We start from the raw sequence: 27,576 nt of genomic DNA, 5'->3' as shown, positions 1-27,576 counted from the left end.
CAGCCGCGGCCCTCCGCCTTCCGGGGGGGCGGCCAGACGGACCTCCGACTCTATGGTGAAACGAGGGAGGCGGGGCGCTCTAGGCGGGCGCGCCGTACTCTATGGTGTAATGGGAGGAGCGGCGGGGCACGGCGGGCGGCTCCGGCCCGGCGGTCTCGGCGCGGTCCGCGGGCACGATGTCGCCTCCGAAAGGTGAGGGCGGCGGCGCGGCGCGAGGCGGCGCCGGGCCGCTGCGGGGGCACCGCGGCTCTCGGGGGGCGGCACGGCCGGAGAAGGGGCCGGTCCCGCCCCCCCCCGCTCCCCCAGACGAAGCGCGACCCACGCGCCGCGGCTCGCCCCTGCCTCCCCCGCCCTGGAGGGAGTGGGACTGTCCCCCAGGCCGGGGGCTGTGGCGCCGGGCGCTACCACGGCGGGCGCGGGGGGAGGGGGCTGCGAGGGGGCGCGGGGCCGCGCCGGAGAGAGGCTCTCCCCGCGCTCCCGCTTTCCACCCGCCGCCTGTGGCGGGCCGGGGCCGGGCCGGGCCGGCGGGGCCTCGTCCGGGAGCGCCGCCGCTCCGGCGTGTGGGAGGCGCCGTCCGCGCTGCCGTCCCCCGGGCCGGCGGGTGCTCCCGGGCCGGGGCTCGCCGGGCCACCCGCGGCGCCTCCGCCTTTAGGGCCGCCCGCGGCCGCCTCCGGAGCGCTGGCGCCGCCGTCGCCGGTTCCCGCTCTGGGAGAGCTGGAGCGTGGCGCAGCGCTCCGCGGGCGCAGCCCGAAGCCGTGCGGCCCAGGTCGGCGCGCAGGGGCGCCCCCGCCCCTCGGCACCCCCCCTGCGGCGCCGCAGCGCTCCCCGAAGCACCGCCGGGCCCTGGGTGTCCCCTGGGGCGTGTGACGGTGCCAGAGCCCTCGGGCCGGCCAGGTGGGCTTAACCCCCCGGACGGTGGTGCCCGCGCCGCCGCCAGCTCCCCGCAGAGGGTCCGGCGCGGGCAGCGGGCCTGGTGGCGGTGGGAAGGGGGAGCCCTGGCAGGAGCAGGGCCAGGCGCAGGGGGTGGCCCGCAGCTGTGCCGGGCTGGGTGCGAGGAGGTGCCCGCCGGCCCCGCTGCCTTCGGCGGGCTGCAGGGCGTGCTTCGTGCGCCAGGCTTGGCCTTGGGCTGCCATTTAAGAGCGTCCTGGCAGAGCAGTTAGAGGAGCTGTGGAGATGCGTGGGAGGCACGCGTTTACATCCTGAGACTTTCGGGCTGTCTAGCCCCTTTTGCTAGAAATTGTTTCATTCGCGTGGGATTTACTGAAGCTAATGCGAGAAACTGTGGGAAAGAAAGAGCGGCTTCGTTCAGCTCATTTAAAAAAAAACAACTCTAAGCTGGTCCAGACTTGCCACCAGAAGATGTGGGCACCCCAGCTCCGCTTCCCTTCTGCCCTCGGTGTTGCACTGGGACTGATGCAGACGTGAGCCAGGCTGGAGAAATGTTCAGGCTGAAAGCTAACTACGAAGAGCTTTTTACATAATGCTGGAACTATCTAGTATAGTTACTAAATTCGTTATGTCCTGCTGCATTTGCTTGGTTTACCAAAGTTTGCAAACTGTTGCCAAATGGGGCATTTATTTATTTTTTTAAATAGTTATGGATTAGATTTACTTTTAGTTCAGTAGTGCATAGACTTAAAATCTTAATGTGTAAAACCCACGTTATTAATGTCATTTCTGTCAGCACTAAAACACCATTAGAAAATACATTTTGTAAAACTGTAGCAGGTTAATTTTATTTCCTGATTGTTATGTCCTTGGAATCCCACTGCCCCTCCCTGCAGTCCAAACTTAATTTTAAAATGGATTACAGCTTGTAAGTCTCTTGTTAGTCCAAAAACTAATTTGCTCTAGCTTTTAAAAGTGGTTACTGACGTGGGTAAGATTTTTATCGATAAGGAAGTAGCTAATTTAAATGATTGCAGCAGCAGGAGGTATTAACTGTACCTTGCAGAAATGTTATGCAATAGAAGACATCGCTGGCTTGAAAGAAAAATGAACCAAAACACCGATTGCATTGGATTCAGCAATTCATTTCCGTATTAAATGAACAAAGTTATTACAAAGCTGCCCGGAGCTTATCTGTTCGCTTATTCCCTAATCAGCAGAAGAACATAAACTTATACCAATTAAAGGATGTTTCTTTAGGATATTCAGAACACGACAGATACGGGCCTGAAAGATGCTGCAGAATGACTAACATCTACCTCTCAGGTGCCACATATAACAAAGAATAATTTACCAGTTTGAAAAATGGCTCTGTAGACACCACTTGCAGGTTTGCTGATGTCTCATGTTGAGGGTCATGCCTTCATGCAGAGAACTCCTTTTTGGAGTCGTGTGCCTTTCTCTTTACTGGTACGGATGCAGCCTTAGCCATTCTCTGATGGAAGTGAACGGGTGTGGCCCGGCCACATCCACCCGATGAAACTCTCAGGCCTTAGAGGAGGGTGGCTGAGTGAAAAACTGCCTTTCACCAGTAGACCTGGGATAGGCAAACTCCCAAGTTACGCAGGATAGTAATTGGTCCAGGTAAAACTGTTACAAGAATTGCTGCTGTTGGAAGAGTATAGCAGTGGGGAGGATAGAGGGAATAACAGAGGATACGCAGTCCTGCATGGTTTAATTTACTTGATTAGCCATAACCTTAGCGTTTTCTCCAGTGAATAATTTTTCAGGAAGGCCCTTTGTGTAAGTCCCATCACCATTCTGAGCAAAACTCTCTTCTTTTATTAACTTAAGTGGAAAATAAGGCTGAAGGAGATGCTACCTTATTTATTCAGATTTGCTAGACTGATTCCCTTCTTTGCTGGTAATGGACTTTTCCTCTCTTTTTACTTTCACTACTCTGCCAACGCTCTTTCTGTCAGACTGCAGTATACTACGTGGAGAGGATCAGCTGCTGTTCCAGTGAGCACTTGCTGTCAGCTAAAGAGCAGGAAAGCACAGAAACACTTTTTGGTTACTATTAGATAAACGTTAGTTTTTCTAGAATGAAGGATGATTATGAGGACATCTTATTTTCAAATGCCTGGAGTTCCTATGCAAGGTTCTTTGAGAAGAGACTTTAAGATTTAACTTAAACTTTTACAGGAAGTATTTCGCAATGTTGTAATTATTGTATGCTGCCACAGTAGTCTTTGGTACAGTCCTCCAGCTGGAGGACGCCCTGTTTCAGTTCTTAAATTAACTTGAAGGGCATGCTGAGTCATCACCTTTGTTTTCTTTCAGAAAATGTCAGCTTACTGTTCAAGTTGTACTGTCTCACAGTGATGACCCTGGTTGCTGCATCATACACGGTCGCATTGCGGTACACTAGGACCGTGGAGACAAAACTCTACTTTTCAACAACAGCTGTGTGCATCACTGAAGTTATCAAGTTGTTCTTGAGTGTGGGCATCTTGGCTAAGTAAGTACGGGAATGCTAATCAGTGTTTTGAAAACGAGTCCTTGCTTCTAACCTCAGATTCTCAGATACCGAAGTACAGATACATTTGAGAACGTGGCTGGATAGTCATGCTGTGGAAGAGTCATTTTAGAGCGGGTTAGAGCCTGTGAGTCCTCCTCAACTGAAACTGCTTTGTAAACAGCACAATATTCAGGTGTGTCCTTTCTGCATATTTTCTGGTTTTGTATGCTTTGGAGTCGGTTCAAAATGTCAGCATGGATTATCTACGAAGTTTTGGTCTTTAAAATATTGGTGTAGATGAAAGCTGGACTGTGAGACAACACCTGCTGAGTTATAGAAAACTATAATGTTCCTACTCGTAAATTTGCCCAAACAGTGTTAGAGACAGGTACGTTGTTGTCTCTGTTAAACTGGGGAGTCAATGTTGTGGTCAGAAAATATTAGAGTTTCTGTAATCCTAGACTGCCACTAAGAACTAGAACTTTAGTCCACACATAAGCGTCAGAAGTGGGGAGGCCATCAGTCTGTGTTTCCTCTCAGCTTCCCTGTGCCGCATCCTTCCTTGGAAGAATCTTTATATTCTGGACTTTTCCAAAGCCCTGTTCTTGCCGTTGTGGTAGAATTTGTTCTTCTAGGGTCTCTGCCTATGTCTTCATGACTTTTGGTACATCAGAAGGATACTGTTTTGTGCCAGAGGATCATGAAGTCACATGGCGTACTTCAGATTATTATCAGATCTTTTCTACTTAACATCAAAATGGCATTTTACTTGCTTTAGAAATGAGGCAATAGTTGAATTTGGTAAGGCAGCTGTGGCAAACTGCCTTTTGTTTAACCTTTCATTAGATGTAATGCATTAGAAAACACATGTGTGACCAGTGGCAAATTTTTATTTTTAGGCACTCTGAGCTTCTCACTCTGCCAGCACAGAATGTTGACAGAAGTGTCTCTGCTGATGAGTGGTTGTGCTGTGGTTCTCAGTGTTGTGGCCAGTGTGGATCCTGATCCAGCCTGCTTTCTGGAGACCATAGCAGCCAGTGTGTCTCAACAGTGAGAAACCTGTGGGTGGCATTTGGTAGCCCCACCTGTGTGTATAATTTTTCAAATCTGTTCTTGTGCACCTGGAACCCAGGCTGTTTATAGTATACCAGAGAGGCCTAGTTCAGCAGGGTAAGCAATCTGCCTTTTGTTAAGGTTCAGTAATACTGCGTTCATTAAATGTACAAATGGTCCTTCTGCTTGAAATAAGTAAAAAGGGAATTACTTTTAACTCAGAAGTCTATTATGTTTTTAGAACAGCCCTGCACAGTCAAAAATCCATGATAGCCTATCATCCTCCCTTTGACAGTCAGCAGAGGATGCTTGGAACAGAAGTATAGGCAATAGGGCAAGCATGGGCTGAACTTCCCTTAGCTGGTGACAGAAGCTTATGGATTTCCCAGCCTGGATGCTGTGTGCACGCTGTAGCTGTAGCCCCTAACAATCCTGCCCTCTGTGATATTGTCCAGTTTCTCTTTGAAATGTTAGTCCCTAGTGTATCTGTGAAATTACTTGTGCAATATAATTGCACACTATGAAAAAGTCCTTTCTCGTAAACACTTCAGCAGTTTCACTGTATTCTGCGTCTTGTGTTGACAGACATCATGAATAATCTTTCACCCTTCATTTTTATTTTCATATGTCTACAGATCTGTATTGTGTTTTCATCACTCATTTATTTTCTAAGCCGGGACTCCTAGCCTATTTCTTCTGTGATCATCCTATTATCCATCTCCACAGCACTTCCAGTACTATTACATCCTTTTTGAAACTGGATGCAGAGCTGTGCGCACCATTCAGGATGTGAACACGCAGTGTCATTAGGCAGAGGGATGAAGGTGCTTTCTGTCTTGGTCTTGTTTCTTTTCCTAAAGATTTGTAACATTCTGCGCATATTTCTGAGCACAGCTGAGCCTTGAGCTGGTGCTGTCAGAGGGCTACTCGCATTTTTTCCCAAAGGCCTGTAACTGGTTTGGAGATGGTGGCTCTGTTTTGGGGTTGTCATTTCCTATGATTCTTTCTCATTTATTGACAGCTGAGTTTTTATATGCCAGTTAAAATGGGGTGAATCTCATTCATTGAGCTGTTTGGAGGTTATGATATGTATTCTGGTCAGCTAGTGGGGTGGTTTTCTCTGTAGTTGAGAGGGATGGGCACCAGCAGACGCTCTTCATCAGGCCGTGCTCGCCTCTTCTTGGAGGGATGTCTCGCTCGCTGGTGGGTCCGGTTGCCTTCCTTTGCTGTCCAGGTAACTGAGCTGTTTCTCAGATGGCGAAAGATCTGATGAATTGTGCTTGGTGTAGTGAGAGACCCTTCAGCAACTATTGAAAGTTTCCTTTTGGATGTGACATATAATTTAGTATAATCAGCAACATTTGTCAATTTCCTAGTAATCTCACGTTTTAGATTACTTACAAATAGCTGAACAGCATAAATTCCAGCATAGTTTCCTTCAGCGTCTCCTTTATAACTTCCTCCAGTTTTAAGGTCCTAACCCATTTGTCTCACCCAAGACAAGGTACCTCTGTTGTGTGACAACCAGCTAGAAGATAGAATGCAGTCTGTTTTTTCTGTACATTTGGGTGGGTACCTTTTTCTTTCTGAAACAGCCAGCATTGATTACTGCAGTGTACAGGATACTGGACTACGATTCTCACATTGTTCTAGGCTGCAGAATTTTTCTTACACATTCTTATGCTTTGCCTCCGCTGTGTTTACTTTTAAGATTTCTCCTGGAAGGCACATTGAATGGATGAATGCCAAAAGACTGTCTTTCAAAAGGGAAGCTTACGATAGTTTAAGCTGTGTTAATTGTTTACTCAACTGTACTCTCAAATTCCATATTCATTTAAAGTCCAGTTTACCATCTGGTAATTACGTTATCTGCATTTGTAGATGGTGCATAATTACTTAGCAATGGATAGAGAAAAATAGAGCTGATTTGCAGACTCTAGTTTTAACTTCAGCTTCTCTAACAAATGCATGTTTCTGTTGCAGAACTGATTGGTTTTAGTATCTCTCACCTATTCACACCTATGAAGTAAACAGAATGGTTTTAAAGTCAAATCTAGATCGACATCAAGAACACTGAATTCAAGCTGGAATATTTTTTATTTTCTTACTTGATTTTGCAGGGTACATCTTTGGGTACCTTATTTTGCATTATCAGCTCTACTCAGGGGCTTGGTTTAAATTCTTTTTTGTGTAGATTTAAATCTGTCTTCACATGATCTCTGTACTGAATTCAGCTTACAGCTGGAGATTCTTGATAAGTGCATGCTTCAGAAAGCACACCCATTGCAAAGATGGACTATTAGATAGTTCATGTTCTTGTTCTCAAAAACTAAAGTGAAAATGGTGCTTACTGGACATCTGTTACTCTTCATTCCTGAAATTCCGTGCTAGAAGTCAAAGTAAACAAACTACTATTACTGCCGTGATTTGACTTTAAACGTGTGATCAGCTAATTCACTGAGCATGGTCTGGAACAGAAGCAGGTATAATTTAAATACTGTTTTCTTGTTTGACAGCACACCTTAGTATTGATGAATGGAAGAAGCCATTACTATGTGGTATTATTTGACTTCTTATTCTCACAGAGTAGAACTGTATCTGTGCTAATGATATTTTATTTGCAGTTAGACATTTGAGATAGAAGCACCTTAGTCCAGCTGCACTTGGGTATTACCAGGATCTCTAGGTTTTCTTGTATAACTTATCTCGCAATGCTGGGCAACGTAGTAAATACATTGAGGAATAAGTAAACCAACAATTTTGCCTATAATGTCAATGACTCCTAACATTTTATGCAGTTCTGTGCCTAGTGCGATTAACCACGATGAACTGTAGCATGAACTCTTCCCCTTCCTTTTATTGCAAACTTCGCTTCAAGTGCTACTTGCCTATAGATTTTTCACATCAATGTCTGACCCTTGTGGCCAGACATGTCTTTTACAAGACACCTATGTGACATGCTTGGTGTCACCAAGTCCGTCCCAGGCAAAGTATCCCCTTAAGTTAGGAAAGAGATTTGCTTGTGACCTCACTTGTACAAGAAGAGCGTGGGAAACCGTGTTCACCTCTGTTAGGTCACTGTACTGCCCCTGACTCTGGGGTTTTTGTGTGTGTTTTCTGGTACTGGAAAATGACAAAAAAAATCCCTTGTGGCTGCCTGTATAAAGACTGCTCTCGCTACCAGAGAGAGGAGGAGGTATATAGGTATGTGCTTAGGCAGAGAGGAAGGCAAGGGAGGAGAGAAACTTGGACAGAAGGATCGTGAGAGGAAGTGGGTAGAGTCCATAAACCTTTGGAGAGGAAAAGTGTAAGAACCTGAAGCACAGAGTCAGAGGTTGATCAGGAAGGGAAAATATGCTGGAACAAGGCTGTTAATGAATACGCTTGGGGCACAGAGAGATTGCTGATTTTGGTAATTGCTAATAAGAGTTTCGGGCAGGTAGGTGGACATACATTTGTGAAAAAGAGAGAAGCTGGGATATGGTTGACATGTGGGGAACTGGGCTTCTGGAGCACTGAGGAAGATGTGAGCCTTTTGTTCATATGCATGTGTAATGGAAGGGAAAGGAGTGTTGAATTCAAGAGCGATACAGGTTCCAAGTTGAAAGGTACAGGGGAGGGGACAGGAGTGATTTTGGATGTTGGTGTTTGTCAGTGGCCAAGCAAGAGAAGAATGGAAAGGGGGAAACATGAGACTTGGGGAGAGCTGGGAAGGGAACTGGTGGAACCTGAGCAGCAGCAACAAGTAAGCAAGAAATGTCGTTGATGTACAAATTGTAAGGGAAAACTAGCAAAATGCAGAGGAGCAAGCTGCAAAAGGGGAGAGCAGCGAGAAGCAACACATTCTTCCCCATTGCCTGCTCTTTCACGTGCTGTAATTCCATGAAGGAGATGCAAGGTGAAAGGGAGCCACCACAAGCCCTGCCAGACCTCTTGTGCGCTGGTGCCAGTCCAGCATCTCTCGCAGCATAAGTGAGAAGAGGGATGCAGGGCTGGCTGAGGAATGAGAGGTGTTTCCAGCTCAGTAGTGTGCAAGGGTACACTTTTTTTGGCTGTACTGTGTGGCCCAGTTTAAAGGGGATCTGGAAAATCACAGGCATTTGCCATCACAGACAAATATTAACACAAAAAAAGGGGGGGGTGGAGGGAGGGGAGCAACAGCCTTCTGTCGTCCCACTGCCTGTGTACTTAGTGACTTATTCCACTGTTTACAGTGTTCATAGTTGTTTACCTTATCAAACATTAATGCATCTAACCTCCTGATTCCAGAACATCATCTTCACCTTCAGGGGTTTCTACTTGTTGATAACCTCACTGTTTTTTCCCAGTTAATTTTTCTTTAATGAGCAGAAGCTACAACTGATTGTTGAGAACAAATTTTCAGTCTTCCCAAAGGATTCATTGATTTTATTTCTGTTTTCAAATATCCATTTAAGAGAGCCCTCAGTTATAGTAATGTATTTTATTTTGCAGAGAAACTGGAAGTCTGGCAAGGTTAATAACATCTTTAAAAGAAAATGTATTCGGCAGTCCTAAAGAATTGCTAAAATTAAGTGTTCCCTCTTTGGTGTATGCTTTCCAAAACAATATGGCATTTGTGGCTCTTAGCAACTTGGATGCGGCAGTCTACCAGGTAATAAATGTTTTTGTCAGTAACTGCTCGGTAAATACCTTCCTCTACTGTGTCGTGAGGCATGCATGCTAGGTACCTGTCTGCCTAGCACAGAGTACTCTCTTTAGCCTCAGTGCTAAAAGCCAAGTGGTGCTTTGTTACATTCGCAGTATACACGTTGTTGCAGAGCTCTGGTTTTCTGAGCTAACCTGCTCACTGCTAGAGTAACTTCAAATTCACTTTGTTGTAATTGGCAGTGGTACAAAACCCCAAGGTTCTGTAGATCAATACATGTAACGTTTTATTTGTCGTTCTGTGGTTGAATTCTCTGTTTTATTTTCTTGTTTTGGAGGAGTTTATCAAACCACATCCTCTGTGCTACATTCCCCTCTTCTTTAGGTGACATACCAGTTGAAGATCCCCTGCACAGCCTTGTGTACAGTCCTAATGCTAAACCGTACCCTTAGTAAGTTGCAGTGGTTCTCTGTCTTCATGCTGTGCGGTGGTGTTACCCTTGTTCAGTGGAAGCCTGCTCAGGCTACAAAAGTACAGGTAAGAGTTTACTGTCTGCCTCTTCACAACGCAGGATAAACTGCCTTATACTTTGTATTTCGCTTCCCAGCAGCTGAGGTTAAGGTAGGGTCTCTACATTCCACGCAGTAGTATCTGTTTCCAATTTCCAGCAATTTCAGGTACAATATAGTCACTAGTTTGATCGTTCACTTTCACGTTTATTGTATACCAGTTCAGGCAGGCTTGTGGTATTGCTCCAGTCTCATTTGTTGGAATGGCAACTAATTGCTACAATTAGTATAAATTACCAGAGTCACCATAATCAGTCTAATGCACCATCATAGGAATATCTGAGTAATATATTGTTTCCAGCAGTTGGCCCTGGTATCATTGTAATTGTTGGAGCAGAGAGCTTGGAATGGAAACACTTGGCAGAATTAGGAGGGAAGTTCCAATGCCTTGTGGGTGTGGGTATGTCATTTAAACACACTCTTGAGAGGCACTGACCTAATCCTGTTCTAGGAAGAAACAAGTGTCTTCTGTTTCTTAGGTGGTAGCCGCTGCTCAGCGGCATTAGTTGGGAAGGGCAGGTCGTGCAGCTGGGGAGGCTGGCACGGCCAAGCAGATGGTGCCTTTGAGCACTGCAAGGATTGGTGAGAGTACACGTGGAAAACAAAACGCCACACAGCTACACCAGGCTAATCTGAAGGGCAGCTCTAGCTAAGCAAGTACAATTTATACTGTAATGAAATGCTAATAATTTTTCTGTACTCAACGAAGTAGCTCTGGATTTGATTATTGTAAATTACTGCAGTGTTGCCTCCTTTTTAAAATAACGGTTGATGTTGCAGGTGGAGCAGAATCCATGGCTAGGGTTTGGAGCAATTGCTGTTGCTGTACTGTGTTCAGGATTTGCAGGTATAGTATTATTTCTGTATGCAGGTCACATCAAAGGAACTGGAGAGCTCAGGATGTTTAAAACAGCATTCTACATTAGTTAACTGTCATCGCTGATTAGAAGACAAAAAAAGGACTGTATCCCCTCTGCCCATAATTACCTTCTACTTGTGGTAATTATGGCAGCTTCATGACATGATTACTGCCATTGTCAAGCGAGTAACTAGGAGCATGTACTATTGGTTTTACATGAGGCAGCTTAGGAGGCTGGTTTGCAAATCGAAGTGTCTTTCAAATATTTAGAATAATACTGTAGGGAACATCCATAATGACTCACTCAGTACAATTAATAAATGTACATCAGTTTTATAAAGTTGGCTTTACAGTGAATAGCTCCCTTATGGTGATCACGTGAGATACTTGCCTCTTTTTTTCTTTTCCCTTTTTTTTTTTTTTTTTTTTTTAATAAGGGGAACTGAGCTCCTCGCTCGGTTCTTGCACTTGCTCAGCCCTGAAATACACATTGCCACAGTGCTGTAAGTGGTAAATCTAACTGAGGTGCAGAGGGAGCAGGAATAAGGCAGAGAGGAAGATGAGTAACAGGAAGCCTAGATAAACAGCATGAAGGAATTTTGGGTTTGTTTGATTTTGTTTTGTTCTACAGTTTTGTTCTAGTGTTTCCCCTCAGAGTAGTTTTTCTCTGGCTTCTGCAGAAGGAGACCAGAACTTGAGGACAAGTGAGTTGGTGCTGAGAAATAAGGAAATGCAAATTACTACTTAATTCGAAATTTGGCTCACAGGGATGTATTTCCCTGGCTATAAACTGGATTCTTCTTACCCTCTGTAAGAAAACAAGGTACTGTCACACACTTCTAGTACCATATGGTCCTGCAAGAATAATCTTGTGCTGTGCATACGTGCTCGTTACTCATGGAAAACATTCTGGTCAGCAGGGGAGGAAAGGAGGGTGGCGTTCTTGCTCGGTGTCTTTTCAGTGAAATGGGCACTCTGAAGCAGAAATACTAAATAAGGCTGTGTAGAGCTCAACCAGCTTTTCCTGGAAGGTTATAAATTTACTCATTTCAATAGATGCTTCCAAGCCATGAGACAAAACACAACATTCACAGTGAAGCCTTTGGGGTCTCCTAAAGCTCTCTGGCTGGTGTGTGGGTAGGCAGCTGTACTTGTAAAGGTCTGCAAATTCAGACCACTGAAAGGGCTGATGCAGGCAGCTTTAGGGGATTTGGACACATACGGCTTTCTTCTCCTGCAAAAGGATTGCAGCTTGGGTGTTTCTTCACTGACAGCTGTAGCTTTGAGGCAGCTGTGAGGACAGTGTTTCATCCGTGGAGCTCCTTGTGCCCTTGGGGCTTTACATATTGAAAACATACATCCTATTCAAACTCCTTTCCTCTTCCTCCTTCCCACACCCACATGAAGGAGTTGTTTTGGCATTACACCTTCAGCTTCTGGACTGACCATGTTAAGTGTTTTATATTATTCCAGCAAAGTCAAAGAAATTAAATGTTTTTGTCTCTCAGAGACGGAAACAAAGTTTTCCTCAAACTGCAGATCCTGTGATAACTTCTAAGTATCCGAGGCCTCAATAATGCTTATAAAAGCATTGGACAAGTATGTAATGGGAGATCCTTTGTGACTATAAACAGTACTGAAGAGTAATTTTTCCTCAACAGCACCCATTCTTTCCTTCACCTTGTTAGTGGAGTAATTTTTATGCATTTTCAAAAATGTGAAAGCAGTTTCATTGGTTTGCTTACTGTTTTCTTAGTTTATAAAATTTACAGATACGGTTCATACTCAAGCCAAATTTCTGGTGCAGTGATTACATCTGGCTGTGTTCTGTGGGGCTTCTCGGTGGGCAGAAATCTCAAGGTAGCTGACTGTGGGATCTTTTAAGTGCTGCAGTTGTTAACAATACTAGGGGGTTTTGTTGATATTGTTGTTTAGACTTGAAGAATGTATATTCATATGAGATAATATTGTATTTCCTTGGGGATTTTTATTATTTAAACCCCTGAAATATAAATCTGTTCCCTAATTTATTCACCATAAATATTCAATATACTATATTAAACTTTAAATTGCATTTTTCATGAATAAAAGTGTAGCAAGACTTTCCTTGAAGCTAACTCGGGATTTTCAGGAGCAGCGTGTGCTTAGGGCTTCTAACCTACAGGTCTTTTCTCTGTGCCATCTTTGTCAGTTCCAAGTACTTTTCTCGTATCATATGAAAGATCTTGGGTGACGTTACTCAGCAGTGAACTTTTAAGTCAGTAGGGCTCACACCAGAAGGTCATGGAAGTGGCTGAGCAGATCTGAGTCCTGCAAATTGCTCTTTCTGTTTTGAAATGTGGAGGAGATTCCAGAGACTAGCAGAGCCCTGGTGTGGGAGCAGTGGTTAAAAAGGCAGGTAGTGATGACCTTGTCAAATGTTGGCCTTTTAGCCTGATGTACACCTCCCAAGCAGAATAATGAAAAGGTATTTCAGTAATGCAGAGCATAAAAGTAATGCTCATCAGCGTGGCACTGGCACGGGGAACAAGAGCTTTAGATTAAAGTGAATTCCATTTCCTCAAAACCAGTCTGTAGTTTCAATTAACAGAAGGCATCAGCTTTGATTTGCTTTTGTAATCCACTGAAGCTGTGGTTTCAGAATGTCGCCACTTTGCCAAGTACTTCACAAGCAGGAGGCTTCTGAGGAATTTTCAGTCTCAGTACTGAGGTAATACAGTCCCGCCCCTGGTTTTAATTTTTTACTGCTAAGTATCCCAGTGGAGGGGGGTGGGGGGGAGGAAGTTCCCCATCATACTGAAATACATAAATACTGTCCCAGGGATGAAATACCAGGTGCCAGGGTGAAACGCTTTTTTTGTGGTGTATGGTTTGTTTTTTTTTTTCTTTGTGCAGTAGAAACTGCTGGACAGAAGCCTGGCAAATCAAACAGAAATGAGAAGTAGTTTCAGCTGTTGATGAGGTTCATTGTTACAACTGTAAAGATAAATAGAATTAATTTTTGATGTTATGTACCCATTAGAGTGATCCTGTTCTGGAGGACACATTTAGCAGAGTGTGTCATTGGGTCCTCAGCATTGGGAACTTCTGCGAAACTTTGTAGGACAAGATGGTTGCAGTAGTGTTGTCTGCCTTTAAAACACTATGAACCATGAATCATTAAGGACAATGCTTCATCTCACTGAAACCTTTTCTTCTTTTCCTTTTTTTTTTTTTTTTTTTTTTAGGAGTTTATTTTGAGAAGGTCTTAAAGAGTTCAGACACTTCCTTGTGGGTGAGGAATATTCAAATGTACTTATCTGGGATTGTGTTGACTTTATTTGGTGTGTACATGTCAGATGGAGCCCAAGTTCTTGAGAAAGGGTTTTTCTACGGCTATACATACTACGTCTGGTTTGTCATCTGTAAGTATCTTGTGGTTTTAGGGTCTTGTCACATTGTTTTGCTTTTTTAACTATGATATAACTGCAGGAAGCTACAAATTCAGTCTGACACCATTTTTTTACTGTGTTTTGAGGGATTTTATTTAAAAGATTACTTTTCTTGGAAATTATTCACTTTTCAATTTAAAATTGTGCTGAAACAACAGTCTAAATAAGAGAGCAATGAGTAGATCATCTTTAAATGAGTCTTATCCACTAGATGCCACGTGGACATCCCATTTTGCTGAGCGTTGTGTTAAATTGCCCATTAGGATGACCAGACAAGGAGTACAGCAGTGAAGTACAATGCATCATTTCAAGAGTAACTTACTCCACCTTTACTAACAGAAACATGTTACCTGCTTTCCAGTTCTCGCTAGCGTTGGTGGCCTCTACACTTCGGTGGTTGTTAAGTACACAGATAACATTATGAAAGGCTTTTCTGCAGCGGCAGCCATTGTTCTTTCTACTGTGGCATCAGTCATCCTCTTTGGCCTCCAGATAAGTAAGTGCCTTTCTGCCGTTGATTTGACTGTACACGTGCGCTTCCTTCCTGGCTAGTAGGCTGTGTGCAGTTTGTACCAGAGCGATCATTTATGCCTTTTTCTGGTTTTAACTTCGTCTTCTCCACGATGCCTACGCACCGATGCATCGTCCCTGTTGCGTAATGCAGGGTGCCTGATGACCCTGTGCTTTCACAGGCATGCATGGTTTGGTCTTCAGATGCATCCTACAGCCTCCGACAGAAAGGTTCTTCCCATTTTAAACAGCTTGCGACTTTATACAGCTTCATTCATCGATCACTTTCTGATGTGGTTTAGCGTGTGATATAGCTGTTTATCTGAGACTGCTGTTGATTAAGTTATCATTTCTTGTTGGTTTCGGTATAGCCAGTGCCGAATTAATTCCTCAGCTATTTCTGCAAGGGCTTTACACATCCCTGTGAAGTTACGCTTCCTTCTGTGTTAACTTTTACCTTCCCTAGTTGCGGGGGACACCACCACGTGAGAGTGAGTCAGATAGCAGCTGGGGTCATGCGTAACTGATGTGGTGGAAGTTTTTGAGAGGAAACAGCAGATTGCTTTGGGCTGTTCTGCAACTACAAAGGATATTCTCCCTGATCAAGTCTGTGTCTGATACTGTACTCAGTTGCTCCTGCTCAGTCCTTCACTGTTTAGTTTTGGCTATTTTTTTACTTTCTTATCATAATCCAAAGATGGTATGGTGTAATGGTGGAAAAACTAGCTTTCTGATGAAACCAGAGAGATGGAACTTCAGGAGAGTTTGTATAAGAAGAAAATCATCAGTGTCTGGCTGAAAAAAAGCACCTTAAAGCAAGTGATGAAAAACACAGCTAGTTTTAAAAACTCACTTGAGCAAGATATGTTCTTGATGGTTGACACAAATCAGACCTGGACTGGTGATCTTTCTGTGAAAGCTTTATGAATAGTGTTTCCTAACCCTGTCTAGATATGGAAAGGCAAACAAAATGTCTTATTACAGGCTACTCTATCATAGACACAGTCTTTACCATAAGTTTATTGTAACTCAGGCCTGTAGATGTCATGTAGAACTGCAGATGTTTCACACTTGCTTTCCTGACCATCACCGTGTTCTCGGTGATATGAGACTAACTGAAATGGTGTGGGGGTTGTAAATACTCAAGTGTTCTCAGTGACAGAGGACGAGTCTAGATTGCGTGAATTATTAACAGCTTCTTGGTCCTGTTTGCTTTTGAGTGATTTTAAATTATGATGGTATCTGAATGGCTGTGTATTATATAGCTTAGTCTTCTGCAGGTTTCTTCTTCTACAGAGGTGTTTATTAAAGCTGTTTTGTCTCCTTTCAGCTGTTACCTTCTCCCTGGGTGCTCTCCTGGTGTGTGTTTCTATTTACCTCTATGGATTACCTCGACAAGACACCACAAAAATCCAGCCATCAGAGACTAAGAGCTCAAAAGAAAGACTTGCTACCGTGTGACACTGTGCATAAAAATGGACAGACAGACAAAATGGACTTTAAAATGAACTGCATTTTTAAAAAAATAGCCTTAAGCTAGTTAGTCATGAAATGATCTAAGTGGGATAGACTAAAAGCAGAAGTTAGTTCTGTTTTACACGTGGAGTTTCCAGTGGCTGATGCAGAGGCTGTGGTATAGCTGAGGAGCTGGATGGGTCTTTTATTGGAGGTGTTTGTCACTCACATCGAACACTGAAGAGTCCCATTGACACGGAGAGCAGAATGAAGGAACTGAACACTCAGTTGTATATAATGTACATAAATGGGAGGGAAATCAGGTCTTTGTGTATTTGATAAACTGTCTTGCCCTTTGAGGGCAGAAAAGCCCAAAAGCTTCATAAAAATCTATTAAAAAGAGCAATTACTGCCTTAATTACTACTACAACTACTCTTAAACTAGTTGGCAATTGCAGTTTGATAAATGAAAAATTTGTCTTCTAGATGATGTGCAGATGACGACACGATTCTACCAGGAATAACTGTGCTTTGGGCACCATTTACCTAGAAGTGCTTAGACATAGTGCTTGCTCTTTGTTGTACAAAGTCAGAAAGACTGGTGGTTCTCTTAGGTTGCAGATATTCTTTCACTTTTCAAATGTTTTTTTATATTTGCTGTAGCTGGCAAAGGAATCTTCTGTTCAATTGTGTTTTGTCAAACTCTAGTTGTACAGGGGAAGGTTCGTACGTGTTCCTGTGTCCCTGACTGAAGTACGAATGAGTTAGTGTCAGACTAGGAAATTTTTATCTGTACATTTTCTCTCTAAACCATTTTGTGCATACAGAGTGATGCTTGAAGAGAGTCCCTGTTGTGCATGTTAGGCTTTGATTTAATTTATGAGCGACAACTGTATAATTTCAACCACCTCGATCATTTTCTGAGGCCTCACTCAGTTCAACCTTTCCAGAACTGAGGGAAAAACTGACTTTGGTGCAACTTAGTTGCATTCAAAGTGGAGTAAAAAATGTGACTAAGTTTGTATCCTGGTTAGATTCCTTCAGACATGAGTCAACCAGCTGCGTTTTACTTGAAAGCGAAGTGGGGCGTACTCAACACAGCAGTCACAAACACGCTTAATTCTGTTCCAGCGGGAGAGGATGCTTCTCTTTGGCGGCACGCTGTTCTAGATGGACAGAACAGCTGGCAAAAGGCAAAGTGCCACGCTGGTGAGCGCAGGCTTTGGTGGTGGTGGGCACGGTCAGATACTCCAGAGGCCGAAGCAGCCACCTGCGCTACCTTCCTTCCCTGTGATGCTCCGCATCTCTTCAGCAGTGAGACGGCTCAGCGTGTCAAACGGCACCGGCCCTGTCTGACCGCCCGTGTGGTGCTGAGGGAGCGCGGCCGTTCCTGTTCCACCAGCCGGGCAGCGAACCCTCTTCTCCCTGGTCATCACATCAACGTGACAGAGGAATGGGTGAGGAACAGGATGTGGCAGTTGGGCTTGGCTAACGTTACTGAAGGGGACTGCGGTAAAACAGGAAAAAATTCTCTGGCGTGGCGTAACCCAGTTTGTTACAATATATGACACACCTGTAGCTGTTGTACCATTAGGTCTAAGTACACAATAGCGACTGCGGAAGGGGAGAACTTTGATTGCTTAGGGCAGCAGTTTGTACCACTTCCTCCACCAAAAGGGTGTTATATTTACATGGCAAATACAGAGCAGTTCTCTTTTATGGGAAATACCAGGTAGGTTAGTGTCTCGAGTACATGACTCCTACCACATGCCTGGGAGAAAGCGACTGTGACAGCCCTGGCCTCCAGCTGGGCGTGCCATCATGCATGGTCTTCTGCAGGGGGTATGGTGGAGTGTGCAAACCTCCAAGAGCAGGCTGAGTTTCCAGATGGCATTAGCAATGACACACAGGAGAGTATTTATATTCTCTTGAAAAAAATCCTTTTACTAAGAGATGTGACTTTACATTGCATACAGCCTCATTACATTTGAGTTACAGGTGTAATGCCAAGGAGTTTCATTCCGCTGGCTAGAACCAAGCGTGCAGCTCGAAAGAGACAGAGCCTCGCCTGGAAAACAAGAACAGCTGTCAGCTTACGGTATTGCTACGGAATAGCGTGTAGTTCTTAGGACAGCAGTCAGGAGTAGCCCATCGGAGGGGAGAACACCGCGTGCCTGCTGTCCCCATGCAGAGCGCTGGGATTTGGACCTACACGTAACCCGAGCAGTGAGTAACACAGCAATGCTGGCAGGATTCACACCAGCTGTTGACAGCCCATTGCAGCGTCAACAGGGGGACACTTCTGTCAACGAAGGGAAACTGGAAAGGGGTGCCCAGCCCAGTCAAGCACCCTCAGGGCACAGCAACCAGAGGAGATGATGCCTGCAAAACAGCTAGCAATGACTAAAAAGTGAAAATCCTTCTGGTACCACAGGCTGTTACAGGCTGAGTATCCCTCCGCTCACTGTGCCTCAGTTACAGGCTATCAAGCAACTACAGGCTGCTTTGAAAATTCTGCTCTTTCTTCTGTAAGATGTAGATGTCTTAGCTACTACACAGCTGGCTGTTTGGAAAGGGCTCTATCAGCCTTGCTCCAAAAAATCAGTTCCTGAAAGCTGTTAGATGATAAGATATTTAGAAATATTTTTTTACAGGGTGAAGAACTGAAATTTTCCTTGTAGCTTGGACTTAGTCCATCTTCGAAGGCAGGAATACTTGCAGCATCTAAGCTCCAATAGTGAGTGCAGCTCCATCAATTCCACCACATTTTTTTTTCCCCCTCAACACTTAAATGTGATTTCCCACAACAGTCAGATACGTAATTTCTTTTGAAACAGATGAAAGAGAAAATAAGAAAGGCAGTGTAATTAGTATATAATTTCCTGAGAAGTTAAGGGGTCAAACATTGCCTGGGAGATCAGCAGAAAATAATGTTCATGTGTTTGGAACTGCACATTAACAGTTGTCAGCCTCCGCGCTTTAGCTAGAAAGGCAACAGACAACCTGGAATATGTAGGTGGCAAGAGTGAGGAGACAGATTCAGTTACCTCCTAATTCTCTGTTTTCCCACATAACCCCTAAAAGAATCCATCAGAAATTAATGAGCAAGTTAAACGCTCAAATGTTTGCTTTTAAAAATTTCAGAGAGAAAGGCGATGAGAAGAAAAGGGGTCTGACTGGATTTGGAGCCGCTGTCCTTATAGAGCATTCTTTTTTGGGAAGCTCAGGCAGAGCCTTCCAGAAGGCACAGCCGCAAACAGCCATCCCTGCCTTCTCAAGGCGGTGCCACCAGTGGGACAGCCTGCCCGCGGGTGCACATTCACCCCCGTGGTTCCGCAGCTGGGCTGGCCAAGCCCTCATGGATCATGCCCCCGGGCCGCCCCGCGCAGGCTCGTCCCAGCGCTGTGCCCTACCTGCGCTAGTTCAGGGGCGCTGGCTTTCACAGGGAGGGTTTTGTGCGCCACGGCCGCAAGATGGCTGAAATGGAAAACACGGTGAGAATGGCGAGAATAAGCAGGTCTTTTATCAAGAGCAGTGCTCTGGGCCACAGAACGCAGCAGAACTGGAAGAGCCACAACTGCAGCATGCCAGAGACTTATTTCCGTGAGCCTCTTTCACCCGGCTGAGGGAGGACACTGTTTTCTGTAGCCTGCATGTTGTCAGGGCATGCCATCAACAACTTCATGCTTGTAAAACAGCCCCAAAACAATCTCTCCACTCCCCCCCCCCCCAAAAAAAAATAAAACCCTGAATAGGTCTGGAAAGATCCTCCAGACTGCCCTGTCGTTCCCAAGGTGCATGATTCCTTATACAATTTTCCCTAACTTGTTCAAGCCCTCCCTCTACACAGGCTCCACAGCTTCCTCCAGCAGACGTACTCCACTGTCACTGCGCGGTTAAACTCAACACGTCCCTGTGGAGGTCCCATTACGCACTACAACTTGCAGTAATAACATGCTTTGTCCATCTCAGTGCAGAGGCTGAGATCAGTGGTTAAAAGGGGTCTGGACAAAATTTCCTAGTTGAAATTTTGAGGGCATATTATCAGCTCAAATCTTCTCTTATGTAAGTCTAGTGTGATTTTGGGCTCAGGCACTGCGTTACAGCCCAGTGATTGTTTTTTCTTAAAAGCAGTTAGTTTCTGAGGAGGCTTCTGGCTCCTTTGCTCCTGGTTCCAACATCAATCTCTACTATTTATTATATTATTTACTATCCTACTTTATACCTTTCCTGCTCCAGAGAAACTCTCCCAGAAACTTACATCTTCCCACTATTTTTACTCTTCAAAGCAGTGCAGATGCGAGGGCTGCAAAAGCCAGCTCAGGAAGGCCTGTCCTTACCAGAGACGGACACCAGTATCAGCAATCATCTTACCTAAGCGTGAGGAGGTAGCTGACAATGTGCTTGGGTTGCAGATCCTGAGAAGATCTATACAGCACCTCATCATACCTGTGAAGAAAGAAAAGGACTGTCTGGTGTTAAAAGTAGTAGGAAGGTATACTTAAGATATAAGGCTCATCAGACCTTCTTACATCAGAACACACACACAACCACAACTGCAAAATTAACAAAAATAGTCTTCTGAACCAGACCTAAGCTGTGTGATTAGCACACAATTGACTATTTCTTCCCCGTTCACTTATTGAAGGAGATGATTGCTTCTGCTCCTCATCATGCACACACTGTAGATGGCAGAGCTCTGAGAGGCTCTAGCAAAGAGAACACAAGAGCTATATTTGCTCCCAGAACATTATGTCTGGTTTTACATTTCAACACTAATTGTAAGTTCCTAGGAGCAAACAACACATACTAAATAACCAAGGCAGTCAAAACAGTCCTTTAGAGGATGTTGCCTTTAGTAAATGCAGCTCAGAATGTTAAGCTGCTAAAGGGAATCTTGTAACTTTTGAAAAGACAAAAACAAAGTGGGTTTACATAATCCTGGAATAAAACTGACTTAAGTAAGACGGTATTAAACTGGATAATACAGGCAGAGTCAGAGAGATCCGTATTTTTAATTCATGTGTTGTGCTCTTCACTTGTGCACAACCTCTTTTTCACAGCCTGCAACAAGCTACCAACACCTCTGCAGCTGAACAGATTTCAAAGTGGACCTCCCGGTCTTGGCCCAGCAACCAGGCCCATCCTCACCAGCATGCCCAAGCCCAACTTCCCAGGGGTCTCCCTCCTTTCAAAGCAAGCTGCAGGAGAACTGGGGAGCGAGCTCTGATAATGAGGGCTCAGTGGTCACGTAAAGCTGTAGCACCAGGGAGGGAGGTGCTCCCGATTCCCTTGGTGCGTAAGCTACAACAGCATCTCTTCCACACGTTCAGCAGCCCATCCCAGCCGGCACGCCCCAGGCAGCTGCTGCTCAGGGAGGGAAGGTCGCTGGCTTTATACCACTGCGCAACAGCTGTGAGAGAGACAAAATCTGGGGAACCTCTGCCTTGTCTCAGGGACAACACAGATACCAGCAGATATTGGCCCCTTGAGACAGCAGCGTCGGTAGGTACAGAAAAACCACTAATAATTTAACAAGCACCATTAAACAGCCATTAATAAAGCTTCATGAAGCAATAAAGTTGGTATCAAATGAAGCTGCCTTCTTTTGATAACAACTTTGTTGCTTCATGAAGCTGCCATTTCAGTGTTGGCCTACAACTTGTCAGATTATTTTATCAGTTAATTAAGTCCACTTTTTCGGGGATATACATGCTACTTTACTATTCATTAAGCTGCAAAGTTAATGGTATTTGGAACTGGTCAGCTAATTTTAAGGGCAAATGTTTGGCAGCTTTTCAAACAGCAGAAGCAGAGCCATGGGAAGTGAGCTTATGACAGCTCAGGAGTGTTTATTACGGCAGCTTTCCAAGAAGAATCTACTCATGGCAACTCACAAGGAGGACTGAACAGTAATTGTTATTCCTGAAATTATGGCATGTTTAAACATGAGTTTGTTAGCCACCGAGTGCTTGGTCTAATGGATGATGTAAATACTGCTTTCTGATGGAAGTAAAGGCCCCAAGTGATGTCTCATACAGATTCCATATGGTGCCTGGCCAGATTCGAAGGTCTTTGCAACAAACAGACCTGAAGCTCTGTAAAAACAAGAGCCCTGCAGTGGAGCAACCACCTCTGTTTGAAAATGGGACACAAGCTGAGGATAGAGTGATCCCTGCAAATCAACCTGAAATACATTAACCCTGTCAGTTTTCACACATAAGACAGGCAGCTATACACTAATCTGATAAAAACCAAGAAACAACCCCCAAGTTTTTTGTGAAATACAATTGCACTGGATAAATAAAAACACTACTGGTCTTATTTAGAGTGCTGGCTGATCTCGGTGTTACTCAAGAGGGCATGCAGCATGTGATACACTGCAGGCAGACCTCTTGAGGCTGTTCCAATTAACAGCAGGACTCTGCAGCTTACAGCTGCAGGGCTGTAAGGAGCCACTGGGACTCTGGCATGACTTTTGGAAGTCCAAATTTTAAACAGATGCCCTCAGGAAGGCCTTAGTGTGGCCCAGGGCATTAACTCTCTGGCACTGTGCAGTGTGCAATGCAGTACATAGGACCTCTCACTAGGAATTCTGAAAGCCTGTATTACTTCCAACTGCATCATTGGCTGTGCAACATGGACAACTCCCTTGTCTCTGTATTTTAATTACACGGCTATGAAATAGTGAAACTGCTTAACTTTATGACTGAACTAATGAAGAGCATTACTGCTATTAACAGGTATTAGTTGTGCACGTTCAATAGCTCTGAAAGATGCTGAGCCTCCATTTCACCTTACCCAGGAGCAGTTCCTCTCCCCTTTCCCACATGACAAAAATAGAACAAGAGAGGCCAAGCAAATCTGCAGCTAATATTTATATAGAGCCTAGCCTATTTTTGTGAAGACAAGAAATAATTAAGGGGCTCATGTACACAGAGTATGTTCCAAATACTGCTTTTTCCCTCATATGGCTTCTGAAGTCCATGAAAATTTGAAGTGAGGGGTACTGTTGCAATCTGTACAACCCAACAGACAAGCCATTGCCTGAAATAGCCATTATTCTTCTATGATCATGCAGCCTGTGCCTGCTCAACAGGTTGCCAAGCAAATCCAAAGCTTATTTTAAGAGAACTGGTATTTGGAAAGAAAACTAGACAAACCTGAGAAGATGCTGAAGAACAGAGATGGCATCTGGCTCTTGCAAGCATGCCACATTAATGTCAATTAGCTGCACTTTCCCATGCATCTGTTCTAAACTAAAACATAAGCATGAAAAACAAATGTCAGATGAAAAACTCTTGTTAGCAAAGCTGAAGGGGAGGAAAAAAAAAAAGTAATTTGTGTTTTCAAGAAAAAAGGATATGTCTATTTTTCTCAAGCTGAATGGAAACTGAGACAGACTACCTGACTTTAACCAAGACAAAAAAATTAAAATCTGTGCTATCGATTCAGTATCAACAGGATTAGAGATATGTATGGACAACAGGTCCAGAAGCTGATGCTAAAAGAATGAGTGAGGTAGTAAATATCCTAGTAAAGGTACCCTAGTACCATCAATACCTAGATGACAAGGAACTACAAGAGAAACAGACTACAGAAAGGGATCAGGCTTGCACACTCTCCCTGAATACCATCTCCTATCACCGCTGCCTCAGACAGAACACCAGGCTGGTACCAAACTTTGGCCCAATCCAGGAAGGTATCTTACATGCATTTATGAAAACAGGTATCGATGTCTGCATTAGAAGTGTACTGATAATCACTATAATTGACAGAACTATTCAAACTGGACTATTCTGAAGACTATTCTTTTAAAAAAATAATTAAACATGTCAGGTATTTGACCTGAGTCAACAGGAAGGGGTCTGCTTTTAACCTTGGTTACCAACAGTGGGAAATAACAGAATGTTAAAAAAACCCCGCTAACTACCGCAGCAGCAAAAAAGTCTTAAGTTCTGTAATTTGGTATATTTTACAAGTATGGGCATTTTGGGTTTTACATCAGTTTCCTTAATCCTAGGGCCACTGTTCTTCATCACCGACACCAACCACAGAGAGGCTGTTCCTAGACCTGAGGAAGTACAGGAACAGTTAGGCAGCCCTGTGGAAATGAGGTGAAAATTTCATTTTAATTGTCTTGCTCCTCTGGGAAGTCTCAGTGATTCCTATCGTGAACTCATACCTCTGCTAAAAAAGTGAATGTGTGTCATATTTAAGGAAGGAGTTAACACTACTACTTAACAAAGCAGTTAAGTTAATAAAGTTAAAATACATGTCAAACTGTACTTCTGCATTCAAATGCTCCTCTTACCTATGGAGTCTGGCATGAGTGTACTGCAAGAACACGCCTGTATCTCCACGACTTTGAAGAGCTCGATCCCAGCTAAACTGATAGTCAGATGACAGAAGGCCTCGGAAGTCCTGGAACAATAAATTAATGTCACCTAGATATGGCTCTCCATCTCAATTTGTAACTTTTCACAGAAGATGCAGACACCTCAAGAGGTAGCTCAGACTCACCTGAATTATTAGTGCCGCAAGACCAACTTTCTCTGCTGTTTCCATAGGGTTTTCTGTCTCTTTGGTTGCTGAAGAGAAACAGAAAAAATGAAATCATTAAGTCCATAGTAGCGTGACAGCTCCCTTGCTCAGACCTGGACATGCCAATAAAACAGCAGACATTCCATAACTGTGAACTAGCAATATGGAAACTGCCAGGACGCATGCAGCAAGAAGTCCAGGATAGAAATTTTTCTTAAAAGCTGAGCTACAGCTGTTTCAGATGGTCTTTTTTCCACCTCCCCTGCTACCCTGTATAACACAGATTTTAAGGTCAGAGTAGTTTATTACAACACGCTAGATAGACTACGCTAAATCGCTCTTCACAATTCAGACAGCCAATCTAGAGATCAGGAAGAGAATGACAGAACAATTCAGATTTTGTTTAAAAACTGGTAAAAAAACCTCCGAGTGATATGGAGGCATAAAGAGTCAAAGAAAATTTGTTCTGAGGGCTAACGAGGCATTTGGAAGAGAATCTGAACTGAGAGAATCACAGAACGATTTGGGTTGGAAGAGGGACCTTTAAAGATCATCCAGTCCAACTCCCCTGCCACTGGCAGAGACATCTTCAACTAGATCAAGTTACTCAAACCCCATCCAACCTGGCCTTGAACACCTCCAGGGATGGGGCATCCACAGCTTCTCTGGGCAGCCTGTGCCACTGTCTCACCGTTCCCAGCGTTAAAAATGTCTTCCTTCCAATCTAAACCTATTCTCTTTCAGTTTAAACCCATTGTCCCTTGTCCAGTCACTACAGGCCCTGGTAGAAAATTTTTTCTCTGTCTTTCTTACAAGCTCTCTTTATATAATGAAAGGCTACAACAACACCTCCCTGGAGCCTTCTTCAGCATAAGCAACCCCAACTCTCTCAGCCTTTCTTCACAGGAGAGGTGTTCCAGCCCTCTGAGAATTTTTGTGGCCCTCCTCTGGACCCACTCTAACAGGTCCATGTCTTTCTTGTCCTGGGGACCCCAGAGTTGGATGCAGTACTCCTGGAGAGCAGAGTAGCGGAGCGGAATCACCTCCCTTGACCTGCTGGCCACGCTTCCTTTTATCCAGCCTAGGATACAGTTGGCTTTCAGAGCTGCAAGCGCACTTTGCCAGCTCACGTCCAATTTTTCATCCACCAGCACCCCAAGTCCCTGTCTGGAGGGCTGCTCTGAATCCATTCATCCCCCAGTTTGTACCGATACCAGTGATTGCCCTGACCCAGGTGCAGGACTTTGCGCTTGGCCCTGTTGAACTTCATGAGGTTTGCACGGGCCCACTCTGTCCTGTCCAGGTCCCTCTGGCGAATCAACTGCACCACTCAGCTTGGTATCGCCTGCAGACTTGCTGAGGGTGTGCTCAATCCCACTGTCTATGTCATTGATGAAGATATTAAATAGTATTGGTCCCAGTATGGACCCTTGAGGGACACCACTTGTTACTGGTTTCCACCCTGGACACTGAGCCACTGACATACAATACTTTGGACGTGGCCATCCAGCCAATTCCTTATCCATCTAACAGTCCATCCATTAAATCCATCTCTCTCCAATTTAGAGGTAAGAATGTTGTAGGGGACCATATCAAAGGCCTTACAAAGTCCAGACAGATGACATCTGTAGTTCTTCCCTTGCCCGCTGATGCAGTCACTCCATCAGAGAGGGACACTAGATTAGTCAGGCACGATTTGCCCTTCTCCCTGGGTAGACATGACAAGAACCTCTCCAAAGCTCCTCTAACTAAATACTGAACTTAAGTCTATCCTTACGAAACCTAATTAAGCTGGAGGAGTCGAAGAGAGAAGGCACTCACAACAGCTGCAGAGACGTGTCTGCAAAGCTATTTCCAGCTTTCTCACAACTCAACTAATAATTCTTCAGCAGATAAGCAGCATGCTGTTCTGTACAGAAATTCAGCAAAGGCCTCTTTCATTCCCCGTCTCACAGGGAAGTTCACAGGGCCAAGCTGGTGCTCCAGTGCATCAGAGTACAGTAAACTGCCTACATAACAGCACTCTAGATTCTGGATCTTCTGGGAAATCAATTACTTACGTTTGGACCCAGAACCTTGCCTAGTAAGAAGGTGAAGCTTTTGACATACCTAACGCTTTCTATTTTTAAACTCAGATCACAGTGCACTCTATCAGGGTCTCCTCTTTCTGTCTGTCTCTACTGGAGAGAAAGAAGGATTGTTATCATAGTCTTTTACAAGGCAAATGTGTTCCACTTTAGCAAGGGCCAAGGGCAATTTTTTTTCATGGAATATGTAACCTATTAAATTTGCAGAATTCAGCTTAAGATTTCATGTCCCAGACGATTTCCCACTAACAGAAGAATACGGAGAATGCAGCTGTTCTTTTAAGGCACCACTTAAGGTGCACCAGTTCTGCAGTACAGTTTTAGTACATTTAATTTCCGTCTTTTGCTTTGCTATTTCTTAGTGCCAGGGTCAGCAAAGCCAACTGAGACAACTTTGAGTAGTACATCCTACTCATACCTTTGCTATTTACAAAATTCAGAAAGGACTAAAAGTGTGGGGATAATTGAGAAGTCTCTGACTGGCTATTCATTCAAAGACAAATATGTTTAGATTATATTATTACATTTCATATCTGAGATTTGTTTCAAAACAGAACAACTGCCTCAGAATTCAGGCTTTTGTTTAAATGCTTGATGAGACACAGACAAAGCTATCTAAAAGAAAATAAAGCGGCAAAAGAAATAGGCATCATACAGAAGATTTACCTGGCCAGCAGGATTCATGGAGACGAACAAGAAAGAAAAAAGATGCCAATAATGGAAACGTAAATAGTGGAAGAACTGTGTACAGCTAATAGAAATGAAAGAGTTTATACAAAGGCATTTAACTAACCAGCTCCAGCTCCACACAGGCACGATTTTTAAAACTAGCACTGGTTCTTAAGATGCCCAGCTCCCAAAATACTTTCAATGACAGTGAGGCATTTTGATGCCACACAAAAGTTTGTAATACCTTTCACTGTGTAACCAAACACTTTTCAAACATTGAAGACATTGCTATGAGTCAGGGATTTAAGAGTTCTAATTTAGGAAAGGGGAAGTGAGGGAGGAATTCAAATATAAGGGGGGAAA

The 27,576-nt window shown here is 44.2% G+C and overlaps 2 protein-coding genes across 4 annotated transcripts in view; one reads left to right on the top strand and one right to left on the bottom strand.

The window, feature by feature from the left end:
- Window positions 1-38: 38 nt before the first annotated feature.
- Window positions 39-16,331, top strand: SLC35A1 (solute carrier family 35 member A1). The gene is made up of 8 exons (XM_080389413.1): window positions 39-192; window positions 3,232-3,409; window positions 8,936-9,095; window positions 9,474-9,626; window positions 10,439-10,505; window positions 13,745-13,921; window positions 14,310-14,444; window positions 15,789-16,331. Exons 1-8 carry the CDS (start codon window positions 177-179, stop codon window positions 15,917-15,919), a joined length of 1,017 nt encoding a protein of 338 aa, XP_080245539.1. The 5' UTR covers window positions 39-176; the 3' UTR covers window positions 15,920-16,331.
- The window catches only part of RARS2 (arginyl-tRNA synthetase 2, mitochondrial), a 46,079-nt gene continuing 34,454 nt past the window's right edge, over window positions 15,952-27,576 (bottom strand). Inside the window, exons 15-20 of one of the 3 annotated variants that reach the window (XM_080389375.1) lie at window positions 24,437-24,504; window positions 24,228-24,337; window positions 23,077-23,172; window positions 20,288-20,362; window positions 19,327-19,390; window positions 15,952-17,338 (exon numbers count right to left, since the gene is read on the bottom strand). In XM_080389375.1, the coding sequence (XP_080245501.1) occupies window positions 17,246-17,338; window positions 19,327-19,390; window positions 20,288-20,362; window positions 23,077-23,172; window positions 24,228-24,337; window positions 24,437-24,504 (506 nt within the window). In that variant the 3' untranslated portion in view covers window positions 15,952-17,245. Of the gene's footprint in view, window positions 17,339-17,830; window positions 17,982-19,326; window positions 19,391-20,287; window positions 20,363-23,076; window positions 23,173-24,227; window positions 24,338-24,436; window positions 24,505-27,576 lie in introns of those variants that run through there. The other 2 variants (XM_080389376.1, XM_080389377.1) reach the window with 2 other exon arrangements.

Source organism: Falco punctatus (assembly GCF_963210335.1).
Source record: "Falco punctatus genome assembly, chromosome: 5".
Lineage (NCBI taxonomy): Eukaryota > Metazoa > Chordata > Aves > Falconiformes > Falconidae > Falco > Falco punctatus.
Note: the sequence above shows the minus strand (reverse complement) of the source record. Positions and strands in the feature narration are given on the sequence as shown.